Source organism: Cydia amplana, chromosome 7 (assembly GCF_948474715.1).
Source record: "Cydia amplana chromosome 7, ilCydAmpl1.1, whole genome shotgun sequence".
In the NCBI taxonomy this organism is placed as follows: Eukaryota; Metazoa; Arthropoda; class Insecta; order Lepidoptera; family Tortricidae; genus Cydia; species Cydia amplana.
Genome location: NC_086075.1, coordinates 10950667 through 10972512, shown reverse-complemented (window position 1 = coordinate 10972512; position 21846 = coordinate 10950667). Strand labels below are relative to the sequence as shown.

At 34.1% G+C, this 21846-nt stretch overlaps 2 protein-coding genes across 2 annotated transcripts in view; one reads left to right on the top strand and one right to left on the bottom strand.

The window, feature by feature from the left end:
• LOC134649588 (major facilitator superfamily domain-containing protein 9-like) overlaps window positions 1–21846 on the top strand; it is a 336592-nt gene that overhangs the window by 74395 nt on the left and 240351 nt on the right. The window lies entirely within an intron of this gene.
• Window positions 11022–21846, bottom strand: part of LOC134649640 (RYamide receptor-like) — a 25738-nt gene continuing 14913 nt past the window's right edge. Inside the window, exons 2-3 of the mRNA XM_063504479.1 lie at window positions 12162–12246; window positions 11022–11227 (exon numbers count right to left, since the gene is read on the bottom strand). Coding sequence (XP_063360549.1) covers window positions 11034–11227; window positions 12162–12246 — 279 coding nt within the window. The 3' untranslated portion in view covers window positions 11022–11033. The remainder of the gene's footprint in view (window positions 11228–12161; window positions 12247–21846) is intronic.

The following is a 21846-nucleotide window of genomic DNA, read 5'->3' as shown; positions in this document are numbered from 1 at the left end:
TAAATGCAGTTTAAACAATTCTTTATGTATTTTTTTACAACGTGTCTCATTCTTGCAAACCAATATTGATTTCCTATTCGCTCAACCGTTTTGTCTAGAGAGAAATGCCCCAGGTCGTCGTGATTACATTTAATTATTTGCCAAATACATTTTTTTGGCACAACCCATCGACGACCGTGGGCAGTTCTTCTGTACACTTTTCCACCTAGCAATTCATATTGGGAAAAAATAGTTTTATTGCTAGCCAAGTCACCCGATTCAATAATGCTTTTAATTTTTTGTAATTCTGGATCCTGTAATTGTACCGAAAGCAACCAATCTGATTCCGTTATAGACATAATAACCTCAGTTTCCGATTTTTCTCCGGATGGCACTGGGTTGCGACTTAATGCATCCACGTGTTGCATCCGAGTTCCTTCGCGATGCACGATATCAAATGAAAATTCTTGCGTGGATAGCACCCAACGGGCAATCCGGGGAATTATTTCTTTTTTTGACAGGGCGAATCTAACTGCATTGCAATCGGTGACAATTTTAAAAGTTGACCCCAATAGGTATAGCCGGAATTTTTGCAAGGAACAAACGATCGCCAAAAGTTCCAATTCGAAAGAATGGAATTTTTTTTCATCTAAAGTAGTCTGTCTACTATAAAAATGTACAGGTTTTTCACCTTCGTTTGTAACTTGCATTAGTATTCCTGCGATGCCATCTCTACTCGCATCTGTGTACAATACGTTTTCTTTGTTAGGGTCGAACATTGCTAAAACGCTATCTGACGTTAATCTACTTTTAAGCAACTGAAACGTCTCATCATGAACTGACTTCCACTCCCAAGTAGTGTCATTTTTCAATAATTTAGTTAATGGGGCCGAAATTAAAGCACAGTCTTTAATGAATTTCCTGAAATAATTTATCAAACCGAGAAATTGCCGCAGTTGATGGACGGTTTTAGGAACGGCAAATTTGTGTACAGCTTCTAACTTCTTCTCATTCGGCATAACGCAATCTGGTTTAATTTTATATCCGAGAAAATCAATCTCTTTTTTAAAGAAATGACACTTCTTTAGGTTTAAAGTCAGTCCGTTTTCTTTAAATATTTTTAGAACCTCCTCTAGAAGTTTTAAATTTTCCTCAACTGTTTCAGTTACTAAATAAACGTCATCTAAGTAAAGAATAACATTTCCGAACCGTAAATTCCCCAAAACCTTATTCATCATGCTTTGAAAACAGCTAGGTGCATTGGCCAGCCCGAACGGGAGCCTTAAAAACTCATAATGCCCGTCTTCTGTAACGAATGCGCTTTTAGGAATTGATTCCTCACTCATCGCGATTTGATAATATCCGCTTTTCAGATCTAAACTTGTAAAACATTTATGGCCTTGAAGTCTGTCTATCAGTTCCTCAATCCGTGGCATGGGATACTTGTCCTTAACTGTAATTTTATTCAAAGCCCGATAGTCAATGCAAAGCCTTTTTTCTCCGCTTTTCTTGTTAACAAGCAAAGCTGGGCTTGCATACGGTGATTTACTTTCACGAATAATATTATTTTCCAAAAGTTCATTTACCATCTCCCGAATTATTTTTCGATCTGGAATAGAGGCTCGAAAAGGCCTGCATTGAACTGGTTGAGGACTGGTTACATTTATTGTCATTTCATGACCGTTGACTTTACCTAATTCTTTAATGTTTGACGCAATACAACCGTCATACTTTCTGAAAAGCGCTATCAATTCGTTCTGGTGAGAATCAGCATCTAACTCAAGATCGGTCACTGTATTACAGAATTCCTTAAATGAAGACGCATAATCAAACTTCAATGAATTCCCTACTCGTGAATACATTAAATCATCGCGTTCGGTCACGTTCCTACCAATCAGTATGTCATAATCTGCTAAATCGTCCATAATGTAAAAATCTATTCCTGTCAAACAAACCGCATCGATTTTCAGATCAACTGTTATCTTGTGCGTAACTGTATCTGTATTTTGCATTTTATAGCCATGCAATGTAACAGGCAAGGGCAGCTTAATTATCTTTATATTCTGTTTTTTAACCAAACATGCAGAAATGAGTGAACAACTACTACCCGCGTCGACAAAAGCTTCGTGTTCAAAATCGTTAATACGAATATTCTTTATAAATTTGTTCCGCGGATTAGAGGTAGACACGAATTTTGTTTCATGTTTCTCTATTTTAACTGCATTCTTTTTATGATAACATTCAGATTCAGAGTGTCCTTGCTTGTTACAGTAACTGCATTGCTTTTTATTTGCAATCTTATTAACAACAACATCACAATTTGCTTTTGTATGATTACCGCCACAGTTATAACATTTGATCTGTTTTCGTTGCTGCGTGTTATTATTACGCGCGGTGGTGGATCGCTCAGATACATTAGGTGAAACTGAAGACCCAGATGAAGAAACGTTCTGACTTGTCGACGACTGTGTTTCACTTTTTGGTGGAACGTCACGAGAAATCGCGCCTACATTTTTCGCGTTTTTAGATGGTTTATACACGCGACCATGTAAATAACTTGCTAAATTGTCACTAGTTCCGAAATTGGTAGCTTCGATAGCTGCTCCTATACCGCAATCTCCTATATTACCCACAATAATAGAAATTATATCTTGTTCCGAAAAACCCAACGATAACCTATCAATTTTGCATTTCTGTTCGAAAAAGAACTCATAAAGAGATTGATTATCGTTTGGTTTATTCTCTACAATTTCCTTTAATAAGTCGAACATGTTTCGACGCCGTTGAAAACTAGATGTTAACTTTCTATTCCAATCCTCCCATTTCCACGAGGGCCAAGAACAATCGGTGCGCAAGAGAGAATCGTACCATACTTTCGCGGGACCTTTTAATTTGTTTAAAGCCTGATACCGGATCATCTCATCCTTCCATGAAAAAGTTCGCGCGTAGTTCATGATTATATTGAGCCAAGCAGACACGTCATCATTTAGTGGATTAAACTCTGGTATCATATTATTCAAGGTAGGAACATTATTTGTACTCACTGTTTGGATATCAGCTTTACGTGATACCTTAATTCTCTTTGGTGGTGGAGGTGACGGAGTCCTCCCGGTAGACACGCTAATGACGCTCGAAGAACTCGAACTTGACCGTTGCCGCTTCCGTTTAGCTTTAGAGCGTTTACTACGCTTACCCATTTGGACGAAGGTAAGAACACTTCTGATGTAAACGACCTGACTATGATAAGTAAAGGTAAAATACTGGACTTTTAAAATACTTTATTTTAATCAAATTAATTACAAAATACGTTATAATTTACACTTTAAGTAAACTTATCGACAGTCGCTGGATCAAGAGAGCTCTGAAGGTCGTGCAGCCCCTTTTATAGGCTCGGTATCCCCGCCGAAGTCTGCTGCCATTCCAGGTAGGCGGGGCGGCGGCTACCTGGTCCTATGATGCAGCTCTCCGATAGGTGGCGCTGTAGCGGCTCCTCGTAGTGTCTTCGTAAGCCGCTAGGTGGCGCTTTCAGCGCTTGGCGCCATGGTTGCCAACACGATAACGAGTTCCACGAAAAAATCTGCACAAAAACTCGGTTCGGCTATAACATTTACATAATGACACGGTTTGTCTATACCAGCGCTAATCCGAGAAAGACCAGAGTGATCGCAACCGAGAAGTCTTTACAACATTTCGGATTTCGCAAAAGTAAAGACCCGGCCCGTCATATTGCGGCCCACGATGATCTAAAGTCGAGGAAACAATGTCCGAGTAATTCCAAAGGGCGAGAATATGGAGAGACATGATATGTTAGGTCGAGTCAGCTCATATTAGGGATAGTTAATCACACTCACTTGTGGAGCGGGATTTATCTGGGTTATCTAGTATTATTCTCTATTTAAAGTGCGTTGGGGTAAGATTGAAAAGGTTTTTCAGTTTGTCTTACCCCTCATGAAAAACCCTTTCAATCTCAACCCAACGCACCTTACCTATATTTCTACGAATAATATCAAACCTGGTATTTAAAATGAATGTTAATATAGGTACCTACTTATATTGCTACAAAACTGGGTCCGTTTCCCTCGTTTAAGGGATTTCGCAACCTATAATACCATTCATCGGGCCCACCTGACCGAAATCCTTCCCAAAGTGCGTTTAACGGACCGTGGTCGCTTTTCTTGACATTTTCGGCCCCGTTAACCAGATGATTGTCCCTTGCTCAACTCCTTATTGCCCTGTCGGTAGCCTTGGTACTAAGCATTTTCAGGTTATAAAATGTATTTAGAATATTTCGGACTGTTTAGGTATAATAGATTGTCTTTTCATACTGCCAGAGGCCATAGTAACAAATTATAAATCATCCTCGCTAATTATACCCAAACGCCGTCTAGATGCGATGGGATAATTAATGACATACCTAAAGATATTTTACTCCACCGTGTCTGATATAAGTAGCTATGTTGGCCTAATGATGACGATGCATCTTCCGCTTTAATAATTAATACACAAAAGATGCTTATGTTCAAAACCACCATCATTTTAAAATTCAGTAACAAAACATTTGAACACCAATTACTTCTCGGATTAAGTGTATTCTTTACTAAAATCCATTCGTAATTAGCTACGTACGTTTTCCATTACGAAGAAAAGCGTATGGCATGGTGCAGAATTAATTATTAATAAATTGAAGATTACTTATACTCGTACATACTAATTGTTATGCAATGTTAGACATAATGTCGGTGTCCTGGATAGGTTACATTTTCGACATTGATAGAGTTAAGCTTCATAACAATAAGATTCTCAATAAGAATCTCAATAAGATTTAACTTTAAATAAATAACGTTAGAAGCAGAAAAGTATTATACCCTACCATACTATGTCCAGTCAGCAACAGCATCAAATAGATAGTGACGGCCACAGTGGCCAAATATATCAGATCACATCCTTATTTCTATAGTAACAACGGTGTATTACGATATATTTGGTCACTTGGATAGTTACTTATTTATTTGATGCTCACTGTAGGTATACTGAAGTCCTGTTTCTTGAAAACTGTACAAGGGTTTCCAGTGATAAAACCGCTCAGGCGCTCACTATATGTATTACCTCTACAGATAAGGTTTGTAACTTCTACTGTGTTTCTTTATTTTTGGCGTTTGCCATTGCAAATCATTATATTACTTATGTTATTACTCAATCATTTTCAAAAGTTGGTGTTTAATGAAACTTGTAGGTAATAGTTTCATTTGTGGTTTCATTAAACACAAATTTATGAAACTGAATAGACACACGATTTTTGTGGCTATTGACTGGTAACTATTTTATAGATTACCTATAAGTATTTAAACTAAGTAAATAATTAGACAGTAAAACAAATTTTACAAATACATCCCTTTTATTGTTCTACTTTTACATTACTTGATACTGCATTCCCATAGGAATTGAGTCAAAAACATCAAAATTTACATAGATCTTTGTACAGACATGCATGATGTTTGTTATTCAAGTTCCTTTTTCCCGCGGTTGAGGCGGCGAATGACATAAGATGTGGAAGGAACGTGACCAATTAAAGCGGTTATAACTCCATATACCTACTTACTCCTTCCAATGCTTCCGTAAAACTGCCTCCCTAATTCAGATTTTTCACCTTAATTTTTTACATTATTGACTTCTAGTCATGACAAAAAATGTAAAATTCCCTACTCGATCTGTCGGGAACTTGGCTGGAACTGAAAAAGAGTTAGATTCTGCCACTATCTGTCTTTTAATCAGTTAAGGCCGTGCATCGAAAAATAACAGGATCTTAGAAACGTGGCAGTGGCTAGCCCCGGAAACAAACAGTAGTGATTTTCGGATATATGTTTCTTGACTATATGATAAGTGATTTCGTAGTAGTCGAAACAGGAATGCTTAAAATTTTCTCGATAGAAAATAAATCCAAACTTACGTGTTCATTTTTCGGTTTTAGCTTCGTGCAACTAGAAAACACATCCATATCCAGCACAACCCACCTTACAGCAAAGGTTTTCATCTCGTCTTAACTTTCAAAGAACTAAATATTAACTTATTGTCCTTTACCGATGGATTTATTATCGATTTTTGATTTTACGAATTCAACAGCAAACGCCCATTTTACGCAGTTCGGTTTCTCTTTCTGTCATGCGTCAAAGTCATAAATGCATCCTTTATGCCAGTAATGTTAGATGGCCGTCGTGCCTCAAAGAGGTAAGACCTATGTCACTTCGCGCAGCGCTCCGAATTACGTAAAATTTTAATATCCAATAAACGTTGAGTCGTAACTCCATTGAGTAGTAACGGAATCGGAGGTAAACCTATGATGGTGCCTTCTTACAGGCCTATACGTTACGCATGTGTGCGTGTTTGCTTAGCTACGTCATGCTACTTCGAAATCTATACTCTTTGTCAGTTACAACGGGTTAGGAAATTTCGACAGATATTGAAATGTATCGGTAGCTGTTTGGTATTTAGCCATCAGAATCTAACCGTAACTTTTTGCTTTATTTTTGTTTGAAAATAAAATATCTATAAGAATATATTTTTTGCTTTTTTTCTATTGTAATGATAAAAATAAATCTAGTATGTTTCATGCTCAAATAATTTAAAATAATTGAATAAATATTAAAAACTAATTGATATTATTCGTTTTAATTATTATATTATTAAGTTTGTTTGAATAAAATATTTTATTTCAATAATACGAAAAGTTATTATATTTAAGTACCACTAAAAAAAGGTCCCTACTTACAAAAACTCACTTGCACGGGCCGGGGTTCGAACCGTGACCTCCGGTTTGAAAGTCGCACGCCACTACAATTTCACATAAGTAATTTATAATGACATGATACCGTGGAAAAAGTGAATATTACAATGTACTGTGTTACTATCATTTTATAGTTTATTTTGGCTTGACAAGGAGGAATGAGAAAAACGTGCAAAGTGAGAGGATTAAATCTCTCTGTCCCTTTCTTAAAGTAGCCAATCCTAATTATGACATCTGTTTTGATATTAATTCTTTGAACATAATTTGTCGATGTTCTTTTTTATATCATCGAGAAAGATTTTTATTAAAAAAATGTGTTGAATTTATATGTTTTATTTATGTTTTTTGGCATAAATTTCATTACTTTTGACAAATTTTGATTGTGATGACAAACGATTTGATGTGATGTGTGAAACGAACCATGTGATCAACGATTTATCTAATAAAACTTCATTTAGTCGAAAAAAATAGTTGTCTACTACCGGGTGGAAAAAAATTATGGGCCCTGGAGGGAAAGTGCCTTAAAACCTTAAGTTTGCTCATTTTACTTAAATGAAACATTATTGTTTTTTAAAGAAACAACTGCATTCAAAGATTTTTGAAGTGAAAACTTCTTTAGCGGCGCTAGGCACTTTTTGAGGTGGGGAAAAAATGATAAACTCGAGATAGCGTAAGGCGATCATGTGACCGTAAGGTTTAGATGGCCAATCATTTAGATGGCATAATCAATAAAGAAAAACTCAATGACATTACATGAAAAAGGTTATAATCTTGTACGGGCTGAAATACGAGGATCTCACAGTATTATAACTTTATATCACTTAAATATAATTCAATAAAGCTACATCTTGATGAAATCGCTAATAAAAGTGAACTCTAGTACTGGTGAATAAAACTCAAAATATCATGACCAAATATATTTAGATGCGAGGTCTGCAAGGTAACTTTACAATTTCTATTCGAATTTTAAACAATTAACGCTATAAATTTGAATTTCGAATTTTAAACAAGCTCACTGACCAGCAATTTCGGAACCAAAAGTTTTCAATAGAAAGGAGGATGGGTCAATTATACATAGTGCTGCAGACATTTTGGACTAGTCATTGAGTTTTCACTTCTGTCGGCACTCCCGGAATGCAACACGTTGTTTTTTTTAAATTCGCTTAGTCGCGCCCGGGAATCGAACCTACTTTTTCCACACTGTATAAAAGAACACAAATGCTTTTCTTCTAGGCGGGGGAAGAAAAAATTTTGCTTGCATTAATTCGTACAGTTTCGAAAGCTTTTTCTAATCAATATTTAGGGTTTACAGATGCCCACGATACGATTATCTCCAGTACCGTAATTGAGCTCTTCATGAAATTAATGACCCTAGGGTCAATATCTAGAACACTATACAGACTAAGTCATACAGTCGGGATAATGTATCAATTATATGTCTTAAGTTAGTTCATGATTAATAACAAAGAAATCCCGAGAGTTTCCTGTGAGCTGTGTACAGTAAGCTCAATCTATAGTTTTTTTTTAAATAATCGATATAAATGTAACTTAAAAATTCCTACACAATTCGAAAATTTGATGATTAGGTCATAATATTAATCTCAATTGATATGGAAATTTGCACCACTCGGATACCGTGAGATCTATTTATTATGATTTTTTATTTTTTATTTTATGCTTAAAAAATATGTTTATTCATCCTACACTCGAAAATTTTATATTTCTACAATTATCTGTTTATTTAACACGTGTTATCAAAAAAATATTGGAATAATAACAAGTGCTTTGCGAGAAATCAAAATAAATAACAAATAATGTAGGCACCCCTGACAATTGAAATTCAAAATATCCAGAAAAAGCGGCCAAGTACGAGTCGGACTCGCCCATGAAGGGTTCCGTATTTAGGCGATTTATGACGTATAAAAAAAAACTACTTACTAGATCTTGTTCAAACCAATTTTCGGTGGAAGTTTGCATGGTAATGTACATCATATATTTTTTTTTAGTTTTATCATTCTCTGATTTTAGAAGTTACAGGGGGGGGGGGACACACATTTTACCACTTTGGAAGTGTCTCTCGCGCAAACTATTCAGTTTAGAAAAAAATGATGTTAGAAACCTCAATATCATTTTTGAAGACCAATCCATAGATACCCCACACGTATGGGTTTAATGAAAAAAAATTTTTTGAGTTTCAGTTCTAAGTATGGGGAACCCAGAAAAAAATTTTTTTTTTTCTATTTTTGTGTGAAAATCTTAATGCGGTTCACAGAATACATCTACTTACCAAGTTTCAACAGTATAGTTCTTATAGTTTCGGAAAAAAGTGGCTGTGACATACGGACGGACAGACGGACAGACAGACAGACAGACATGACGAATCTATAAGGGTTCCGTTTTTTGCCATTTGGCTACGGAACCCTAAAAATGAGTGTTTCAAAAAGGCACCCTGTATTCCTTACATACCTAAATAATCTCTTATTCAATAAAACATATAATTACTAAACACTGTGATTTATTTCAAATAAATGCAAATCGATCGGATAAAAGATATTAATACCTACCTATACAACAATGAATACGAGTACAGTCAGCTGCAATAATATGTTACACACCGAAGGCCGTTTTGCGGTAGATCATGTTAGATCTTATTTGTAGAGCCATAAGAGCGTGTCACATATTTTTGCGGCCGTCGAAGAGTAACATATTATTGCAGGTGACTGTACCTATGAAAAATTCGAGGGTTAAAAAGCATTTCAACCAAAGCATTTATAATAATAACGACTATGGACGCCTGCAACCCCAGGGGTATTGTAACTCCATAACAATAAGGTTGAAATTTGCATTTAGTGACCGCAAAGTCAGGTGAGCGTAATCAAGTAAATCTGTTTTCATCATATTTTATCAAAAATAATCTCTTTTCTGTTCTTGTGCTATTTTCTTATTATCAATACTCTTAACTTATATGCTATATACGCTGCTGCTTCTATGCTGTTAACATCTTCCAAAACAACAATAAATATTCAGGTTTATTAATTAATTATTTTATTGTTTGCTATTATGAACAAGTAACAACGCCATCTGTTTAAATTTTTTCCGAATTTAAGTTTCTGGCCGACCGCAGCGACCGCGTATAATGGTAGTTAACTTCTGTAACGTTAGATGGTGCTAAAAGGTCACACAAACTTCACGTGCGGCGCGAAGCGTTTCCATGTGTGCGTGTTAGCGGGGAACTCGCGGGGAGGGAAGAACTAGCGGGCGTGGTTTACGAAGCGCCAGACGCGGCTGCAGTAGGCCCTTAAGTGCATTTATCGCTTTTATGAAATTTGTAATTTCAGATAAGTACTTACAATAACAAATAGTATTTGGTAATTCTTAATTCTATAGATTAGGTACCTATAAGTACAAACATGAAAATTGTTTGACTGCGGTCACACCGCGTATTGTACCCCTTTTTTTCCGACATAATTATGTATCAACACATAATCACAACAATTAATACATTCAATTCCATTCAAAATGTATAAATCTTATCGGAAATCATAATTAAATAATTTAGGTAACATCACCCACTTCATTAATCAGCCACATCGGATCATGCACATAAGTACAGATAAGTACAATTATTTTTCACTTTTGTAATGCACACTTCATCATTTTTGCATCTGCAAAGTGTTTTTCTATCACAAGTGTTTATTTTCATTCTGTTGCACAAAGAACCTGCATATGAGATCAGATATTTACAAGTGTAATTTCTAGGTCAATATGAAATAAGCGGGACCCCCCCCCCCCCGTTGTTTCCCATAAAGTTTTAAGTTATAATGTATTGTTTATCATATTATCATTAGTCATAAAACTGAAACCGTTAACATTTCAGGACTTTCGTTAGGTTATCCTATAGAAAGGTTAGGTTAGGTTTGTTTTATGGCAATCCTGGAAAGTGACGCGTTTCTCAACCAAATGAATTATGACTACCTAACAAAAATGCGGGCAAACAATACATTATGGCTTAAAACGATTTGAGAAACAATAGAGACGCGAAATAAACATTTACGGCCATATTCGAACTTTAAGATACGTCAAATACTAGAGATTGAAACGATATGGAATGGATATGTCAGTGTCAAACAAGTGTCAAAAGTGACGTTTCTTCAAACAAACGCGTCACTTTTGACACTTGTTTGACACTGACATATCCAATCCATATCGGTTCAATCTCTAGTATTTGACGTATTTTAAAGTTCTAATATGGCCGTAAGTCACTAAAGTCAGTCTAGGTGAAATAATTGGAACGGACCGAGAGGGCGCGCGCCGGCGCCGCTGGGGGTCTTGGCGCAGTTGGACACACTTTTAGCTCCAGGGAGTTGCACTTGCACTTTGAGCAGACGCCAAGAACGCCGTTTCGGGGGCGGCACCGGCAACTGGCCACGCCGCGCCGGGCCGAAGAGCAGTTCAGGCCCACCATTTCTGAAGACAAATGTTTAATTTTAATGAAGTTAATAAATAATATAAAACCTTTTACAGTAGGTACATATGGGGCTACTTTTCCGCACTAGTGCGTAAAATAGCACTTTTCGTGCGATGTCGAAACTTTAAAGTGCCATATGTACTTTAAAACGTTGTTCGATACACGTGCGAATAGGTAATTCGCAACTCGTGTTGATTTAAAACACTCCCTTCGGTCGTGTTTTAATTTATCGCCACTTGTTTCGATTTTCCTCTTTTTCGCACTTGTATCGAAAATAACTATTATTTCCCGCTAAATTGTTACAGATAAGGTCATGTGGAGTAAGAGAAACATAGTTTATTTTACTCGTGGCAAGAGTAACAGAATGAGGAATCCCTATATGTGATAGTTTTGCCCCTGTGTAAGTTAATACATAACCCGACTAACTTTAATCACAGATTTACTGGCAGTGATCATTAAACTTGAAATACGTTTCGAGTCGTAAGGTCAAAAGGATGATTAAATGTAAAGATAAAGTTCCAGCACAGAACACGAGTAATTAAATTTTGGAGGTTCATTAACTAAACTTAGCACTGTTCATCAGGGCTGTCAACACTGCTGCCTACTGGGCATCCATCGTATGAAAAAGGAACCTAGACACGAAAAGAAGAAGAAAAAGCACTGTTCATCATCATAGTAGCTGTTGTGAATTTACGAAATTTATTATAAAATAAATAAATAAAAATGTTATTTATTAAGGTATAAACCCATTACATTTCATTACAATATTAAATTAAAATTAAAAATATAAACTACAACTAAAAAGTAGGTACTAATTATTACTATTATTAGGTGCAGCGGAAATCTCGCACAATCGCAATCGGATTATACCTACATAGGTACATATTTATGGGTAGGTAATACTTATTGTCTTAAATAATGAACGAAAATCACCTGACATAGGAACGCCCTCACAAACGCTGGAACGGGGGCAGGAGCGGGCCTCGGTATGCTTGAGACACAGCAACCCGCCGAGCACCTGTCAGCAACAAATACAGCGTTATTGCTAGCAGAGAATACCGCGCGATCTATCAACAGATCCGCCTTAACAACAACGGATCGGGTAATGATTCGGCGACAGTTTTTCTTATCGAATGTTTTGTTTTGTTCTTATTTAACTGTCGCTATAATATATGAACATTATTTATACAATAGGCGCTCGGTAATTCGGTACCTGAAATTTTCCATTTCCAAACAACTATTTGAAATTACTGCAGCTGTCGGATTATTGGATTTGTATGGGAAATAAAAGCTTCACATAAAAAATAAATTCTACATATGAAATGCAACCGCTGTGTAATCCGGCGTTCGGCTGTGTTAACTACCGGATTGTAGAGCGGGAGGCAAGTTCGAACGTACAACTAACATCAGAACGAATGAACGTACGTACGTACTAATCAATTGACAAATAAAATGGAAAGGCAAGTGTCTAGGAAAACATTATTTAGCTCAAATTGTTTGCCTTGGCCGTTACCGTCCATCAAGTTCGATTAGCCAGTTTAGCCACCCTTAAAGAGTTGAATGGGTGCGATGAATGGAGTAGGAGTTAGGACGTTGTGCCACCAGACATGTACTGAACTGCGTAGAAATAATCTTCACAGAGCGTTTTTCTGTTGTCACTTACGATTAACCACAAACAAAAAAAACGAACTGTAGAGGATGCATGTACGTAGCAAATAATTGTAACCGATCAACCAGACTTCAAAAAAAGCGGCCAAGTGCGAGTCGGACTCGCCCATGAAGGGTTCCGTATTTAGGGGATTTATGACGTATTAAAAAAAACTACTTACTAGATCTTGTTCAAACCAATTTTCGGTGGAAGTTTGCATGGTAATGTATATCATATATTTTTTTTAGTTTTATCATTCTCTTATTTTAGAAGTTACAGGGACGGGGACACACATTTTACCACTTTGGAAGTGTCTCTCGCGCAAACTATTCAGTTTAGAAAAAAATGATATTAGAAACCTCGATATCATTTTTGAAGACCTATCCATAGATACCCCACACGTATGGGTTTGATGAAAAATTTTTTTTTGAGTTTCAGTTCTAAGTATGGGGAACCCCCAAAAAAAATTTTTTTTTTCTTCTACTTTGTGTGAAAATCTTAAAGCGGTTCACAGAATACATCTACTTACCAAGTTTCAACAGTATAGTTCTTATAGTTTCGGAAAAAAGTGGCTGTGACATACGGACGGACAGACGGACAGACAGACAGACAGACAGACATGACGAATCTATAAGGGTTCCATTTTTTTCCATTTGGCTACGGAACCCTAAAAATGGTTTTGTTGTCTAAAAAAGCTACAATATGTGTGATTGTACGGTAATCCTTACAGCCATACACACTACTTGAAACATAAATTGTTGTCGTGGTAGGTTAAAATTCAAATCTGGTAAGTTTTCAATCAATTTATATCTAAAATTCTGAAGATAGTGCTTCCTGTGACTATGTTTCCGTGTTTGTCTTTTGAGATGTTTATGTACCTACCTAATAGTAATTTCGAATGGATAATTCAGGCCAATGTAATACCTACAATCTTTAGACTCGCTACGGTAAAAATCTGTTGAGTTGTGTCCCAGATCCGATTCCCATGGGAAATTCAAGTCATCCCAATCGGGAATAGGAATAGGTAGGTAATCAAGTTTCCTCGATAGTAATGCCATGATTCTAATATGCGATTAAATTGAAAATTCACAGTTATATTTAAAATACAATACAATACAAATCCTCTTTATTGCACAACCTCAGAATAAATGTACATGGAGACACAAATAGTACATGATTTAATGTAAATTATATTTGTAATTTGTTTAGCTTCGCATAATTATTGCGTAGATTCATTCTGTATGAGGAAAAGAGAGTTCTGATATGATAAATAATAAAAAACAGGCTTAAATATAAGGGGGAAACGGGGCCTCTCCAGTTTCACCTAAAGTTATTAATGGCTCGAGGCCAGCGACCGTGTAAGCCATTACAATACCCACATACCTAAACCTTATTTATATGCTCTGCCTTTCATACGTGCTAACACAATTGAGCACGGAAAATTGATACAAGTTTAGATATATGATCGTATTGCTTTGTTACCTATTTTACTATTATCAAACATATATGTAACTCCGTACAAGATGAATAAAGTCTAAGGAAAAAACGTGCCTCGGAAATCAGGAAAAAGTCGTTCTCGGATAGATGGCGCACACACCTTTGGCCTATGCTCGGCTAGATGGCATTGACGTCACCGTTTCATATTTAACAATTTTACAGTACATATGGGGCTACTTTTCCGCACTAGTGCGTAAAATAGCACTTTTCGTGCGTATGTCGAAACTTTAAAGTGCCATATGTACTGTAAAACTTTGTTCGATAAACGTGCGAATAGGTAATTCGCAACTCGTGTTTCGAATTTCCTCTTTTTCGCACTTGTATCGAAATAGTTATTTTCGTTACAAGTGCGAAAAAGAGGAAATTCGAAACGAGTGGCGATAAATTAAAACACGACCGAAGGGAGTGTTTTAAATCGACACGAGTTGCGAATTACCTATTCGCACGTGTATCGAACAACGTTTTACAGTACATATGGCACTTTAAAGTTTCGACATACGCACGAAAAGTGCTATTTTACGCACTAGTGCGGAAAAGTAGCCCCATATGTGCTGTAAATAACTATTAACACATAGGTATCAGTGAAAGAACATGGGTCGAAATGGTATAAAAATAATAAAATCATTTATCCATATATATATATATATTTTATCGCTGGCCATCGCTATCCAACGTGGCAACGCGGCAAGTGTCATGGGCACCTTTGCACCCGGTACAACTCGCGGAGGTCTTTTTGATTTAAATATTTTAATATTTAGATTTATTGAAGTTATTTTTGTATGATTTTTTATATACCATTAACCTTTTGTATAATACAATAAAGACTTTTTATAGTTTTATACATTTTCATTTTGAGTTTTAATCGTGTGTCGATAGATGGCAGTAAATTTACTGTGACAACAAAATTTACTATGACATGACCCCTCTATGCTATCTATTCTCTTTGCTATTATACTAACATTTTACTACATACTGGCCTTTCTAAAATGTTCCTCGTTAAGGTGAGTCACCTGGTGAGTATTTGGAAACAGCGATGCAATTGTGTTGCGCACAAGGACCGGAAAACCCCTCTTTACGCTTAATCCTATCCATTCGGTAACCCAATCAATTCGGTTACCGTATCATTCGGTAACCCTATCATACTGTTACCTGATTGTAACGGTAAGCTTATTGAAACGGTAACCTTAACCTTTAACCGAGTTAATCTCAAAACCCCATCGCGTTAGGGTTTTTGTTAGGGGTTTTTAACCGGTTTTTATTCAGTTATGGTAACCTTTATTATCGGTTGCTTATTGGTTTGATACATTCGTATTTAGTGATGTGCCGTCAGTCAAATACCTACTAAAAGAAAAAGTTAATTTATTAATAGAACTAATAGTTTATTTTGTTATTTTTGTATTTTTTTTTTTAATTTTGCTTATTTTAATGTTTTTGTTTATTTTAATGTTTTTGTTTATTTTACTTACTTTGTCTATTTTTTTATTTTGTTTATTTTACTTATTTCATTTATTTTATTTGTCATTAATTTTGTTAATTTTATTTATATAATTTATTTTGATTATTTTATTTATTTTGTTTATTTTTTTTATTTTTTATTTTATGTATTAGATTTACTTTATTTACTTTATTTACTTTATTTACTTTATTTACTTTATTTACTTTATTTACTTTATTTACTTTATTTACTTTATTTACTTTATTTACTTTATTTACTTTATTTACTTTATTTACTTTATTTACTTTATTTACTTTATTTACTTTATTTACTTTATTTACTTTATTTACTTTATTTACTTTATTTACTTTATTTACTTTATTTACTTTATTTACCTTATTTACCTTATTTACCTTATTTACCTTATTTACCTTATTTACCTTATTTACTTTATTTACTTTATTTACTTTATTTACTTTATTTACTTTATTTACTTTATTTACTTTATTTACTTTATTTACTTTATTTATTTTATGTATTTTATTTATTTTATTTATTTTATTTATTTTATTTATTTTATTTATTTTATTTATTTTATTTATTTTATTTATTTTATTTATTTTATTTATTTTATTTATTTTATTTATTTTATTTATTTTATTTATTTTATTTATTTTATTTATTTTATTTATTTTATTTATTTTATTTATTTTATTTATTTTATTTATTTTATTTATTTTATTTATTTTATTTATTTTATTTATTTTATTTATTTTATTTATTTTGTTTATTTTATTTATTTTGTTTATTTTATTTATCTTATTTATTTTATTAGGATAAAGTTCATTTATTTAACTTAAAAGGTAATAATAAAAAAACATTACAACGAACTATGAAATTATGAATTAAAAATTTAAAACCTAAACTAAAATTAAAATAAACCTACTTAAAAATTAAACTAATACTTATAATATTATATAAAAACTAAAATGCAATACTAATAAAATAGATGTAAATAATATAATTTATTTGTTTTTTTTTTATTTATTTCATTTATTTTATTTGTTTTATCTATTTTATTTGTTTTATTTATTTTAGAAACTTACAAAATTAAAAGTAGTAGTATGTAACTACAAAAGTTAAATTAATTCAGAATAACATTCTAATTGAATAAAACGTTATTTAGTATAATCCTACATCTGGAATAAATATTCCGTTTTGTCTTTTTCATTTAAAATAAAAGTGTCATGATTTATTCACTTTCTATTTATTCTAAAATAACGAGTGCAAGAATTATTCTTATTCAAATCGATTGGAATAAGAATGAAATTTCTGTTTTTATTCTTATTCTTATTCAAGTTATTTTTTGCCCAACTCTGCTCTAGATTACTCTCGTGTTGTTGAAGGTGACTATTGAACAAAATCTGCAAAATATCTTTCATGTATGAAGTCAATTATTTGCACTTCCTAGTACCTAATAACATGAAGATAATAAATATACCTACACAGGCGAAGCAACATGCGTATTTAAATCGAAACGCTGCGCTCCGCTGGCACGCGCTACATACAACGCAAGTGCACCGAATGTTTAAAGGTCGTGGTATTTTCTATTGTATTAGGATATTTAGGATTAAGCAGAATGCGGTGAGAGTCATAGTGACAACAATAAAGCCTTATTATTGTACTACACTACAGTATTGTTATCAGTACTCTGCCGTGTCATGACTAATTGATGTAATTGTAGATACATGAGTTAGTGGTAACAAGGTTAAATGGCATTTATTTGGTCATATTATACGTCATATTATATGTAGTACAATGTATATAGATAGTAAAATGAATTTTACCCCTCTTTTCAATGGTTGGATTGAATTTTTTAAAGCCTTCGAAACGGTGATGATAATTTTATAATGAAGCTACATAGAAAGTAAACTGCGAAATTATAATTATGATGGTTCAATGTATATTTCTTTGCGTATTAAGTATGTATTTTGTTTATTATTCCTACCAGCCTTGAGGTCTTACGTATGCTATCTCTATCACACCTACGGAAAGTGAATGAGATAGTAAATTACTGCAGGTAAGAAAAGAGTCCTACGCTTATCACTATAATTAAATAGATTTGCAGAAAGTTGCAGGCGTGTTTGCACTTGAGACCGTCATTTATTACTCATTGGCAATAACAATAGGATTAAGTCGTGGCGTGGTGAATTCTTTGTCAGCATTTGCTAAACACGTGCGGCAAGCGTTGTGTCAAACGATATACCTGTTAATTTCCGTCTAAATAATAAATGCAAATTTTAAATATCAGAAGAGCTTTTAAAAACACCATAAGTCTTGGTAGTAACTCGGATACTGAAACCACATACTATAGTTCGTTTTTTTTTAGCATTAGAAATAAGGTAAACAATCTTGATGTCTCTTTTAATTGAAAAGCACATTTTAAAAATAAGTTACGGTAAATATGTAAAAATTATGAATCTAATACGATATTTTATAGTCTTCTGCTTTCATAAGTAATAGTTATGGTTTTTAAAAAGTGTTTTTCAATTAAAAGACATGTCAAAATCGCTTACCTTCTTTCAAGTTCTTTCTAATGCTAAAAAAAAACGAATTATTGTAAAAATAATAACACCTTGAAGATATTTATCCATTTATTTTCTTGTCTTATTCCAATTCACAATAATCTCGTCTTATGACAACCGTTCGCTAGCAGGACTCAACAACCAAAAGAGAGCTGTCCGCCAAGTGTCTTTCTTTTTATACCCAACCAATAACAGTCTTCAATTTCAAACTACCCTTAACTTTAAAAACTTATTAAGTAGGTATGCTAGGTCTTATTTCAAACTACCCGTAACTTTAAAAACGAATTAAATAGGTATGCTAAATACCAAAAACCCTACACTCGTCCATCCTGACTCCGTGTATGTCCTCATACACGTGCCAGGTGGAAACCCTACACTTGGCCGACAGACTACGTATACTACGTAACAGTGGATACACTAATCGCATAGGATACGAAACAGTTTCAATCAGGCATCAGCAAGTCAAAATCTCAAAAACATCATCTAAATAACATTTCGTATGCCTGCCACACAATTTGGACTAGAATTTACAGTTTCAAGGTTATTAATTCAGTGGTAAATTTTGACTAAAGCATACGAAGGGTTAAAATTGTTACTCTTCTGCCGGAGACATCCTGCTGGAGACGGCTCGCACCGGACTCTGGCGGCGCGAGGCGGGCTCCTGCTGGAGACGGCTCGCACCGGACTCGCACCGGACTCTGGCGGCGCGAGGGGGGCGGCTGCTGGAGACGGCTCGCATCGGACTCAGGCGGCGCGAGGCGGGGGACGCCGGTAGAGGTGCGGCGCTCAACTTGCTAAAAATATCCAACATTGGGTTAATAATCACAACAGTGTACACCTTGACTAGTAATTCAGGGTAACAGATCATTAAGTGCCATTTATTATTCGATTTTCATGAGTAATGATCATCTCTATCTGCAGGTAGATAGTACACGAACCAATTCAATTCTCGTGACTGAAACAACAGAGTACACGAACCAATTCAATTCTCGTGACTGAAGCACTATCAATCTTCCTGCCATATATAATATGAACCAGTTCAAATCTTTTCTAAAATGGTAGTACTTAGCTGTGTCAGCACACGAATCAAATCAAATTCTCGTGGCTTCAACATCATTTTCCATTATCATGTCAAGAAATCTTCAATTATAAACCTCACTCTTGAAACAGGAATATTTCCCGAGAACCTTTCAGTAACTTTAACCCTGACTATAATTTATAAAATATTACTATGATGAATAACAGCGATAATTAAGTAATTATTGTGTACAACTTGACCTATTATGTTCCCATTATCAATGCATTAATCATCTGGTACTAAAAACCTATACCTAATAGCTCCCCTCCCAATGTTTTCAGAGAAGGTCGTATATTCTAGCTTGTTAGGATTTATCCAAGCTGACAAAGTACTTAGTCCATCAATTGCAAGACGCGTTGGGATTAATATGCATATTGTTTTATGAAAGACTTGAACAGTATATTAATTCACTAAACGTCTTTATAGCATACCAAATCCCGCAGTTCGGGAATAAACATAGCACCTAAATAGGCGTGTTTCCGCAGAAAAAGGACCAGTAATATTTTCTCTACACGTTGAATTAAATAAATTATACGTTTCAAATGTTACATGGCAGACATAAACGATAGAACTGCAAAAACCTGATGTTTTACCTATCCGTACCTTCAGACTTGTTCTAGAATACAATCAAAAATGTATACCATGGAATCGCATATTTTGTAACTGAAATATGGTATCATTTAACTACTGGGGTGATTACGACGACGTTGTAATTATGTTTAGGTTGTAAGAAAACTGCCCACGCAATATGTATCACCAATATCCACTCAGAGATTTCTTCAAGGAAATACTTGCGTTAATTGAGATCTACATACTGGAGCTTCGCCTTTTTGTAAACATAAAATATTAAGAATAAATCTTTTAATTACGATTTGCGCACTAGTATAAATATAATTATCAAATTTCAAGTTCGGCAATAAGTAAAAGTATAAAAGTGAATTCTTTACCGCAATACGTGTCTTTAATAACCTCCCAGTTGAAATTAATATCTCTTATTATTAAATTATCTCTTTTAAAAACTGCCTCAATGGTAATCTACTATTATTTGACGAGTTTTTTATAGTTCATGCATTATTTAATATATCAGCTTATCTAGTAATGAGATAATGTTTATTATTGTACATCTATTTTTATCAAGTCTTAATTTAAACATAATAATATAACCAATAAGAGGCCATCAATCCTCCTCGATCTCGGTTTAATTGTGGTGAGTTCTACAGGTTCAACCATGCACTCTTCATTATCGCTTATATTAAAATCATCATATTAAAATAATTTCAATGTAATGCTGCAACATTAACTGCAGTAACCTATGAATTAAAAATATGATTCAATAATTCAATGATTCAATAATTCAATAATTCAACGATTCTACAATTCAATAATTCAACGATTCTACAATTCAATAATTCAACGATTCTACAATTCAATAATTCAACGATTCTACAATTCAATAATTCAACGATTCTACAATTCAATAATTCAACGATTCTACAATTCAATAATTCAACGATTCTACAATTCAATAATTCAACGATTCTACAATTCAATAATTCAACGATTCTACAATTCAATAATTCAACGATTCTACAATTCAATAATTCAACGATTCTACAATTCAATAATTCAACGATTCTACAATTCAATAATTCAACGATTCTACAATTCAATAATTCAACGATTCTACAATTCAATAATTCAACGATTCTACAATTCAATCAACCAACGATTCTACAATTCAATCAACCAACGATTCTACAATTCAATCAACCAACGATTCTTCTACAATTCAATCAACCAACGATTCTACAATTCAATCAACCAACGATTCTACAATTCAATCAACCAACGATTCTACAATTCAATCAACCAACGATTCTACAATTCAATCGACCAACGATTCTACAATTCAATCAACCAACGATTCTACAATTCAATCAACCAACGATTCTACAATTCAATCGACCAACGATTCTACAATTCAATCAACCAATGATTCTACAATTCAATCAACCAATGACTCTACAATTCAATCAACCAATGACTCTATAATTCAATCAACCAATGACTATAATTCAAGCCCAATGACTATAATTCAAGCCCAATGACTATAATTCAAGCCCAATGACTATAAATTATGACTATAATTCAATCAACCAATGACTCGATCATTCAATAAACCAAACGACTCGATCATTCAATAAACCAAACGACTCGATCATTCAATAAACCAAACGACTCGATCATTCAATAAACCAAACGACTCGATCATTCAATAAACCAAACGACTCGATCATTCAATAAACCAAACGACTCGATCATTCAATAAACCAAACGACTCGATCATTCAATAAACCAAACGACTCGATCATTCA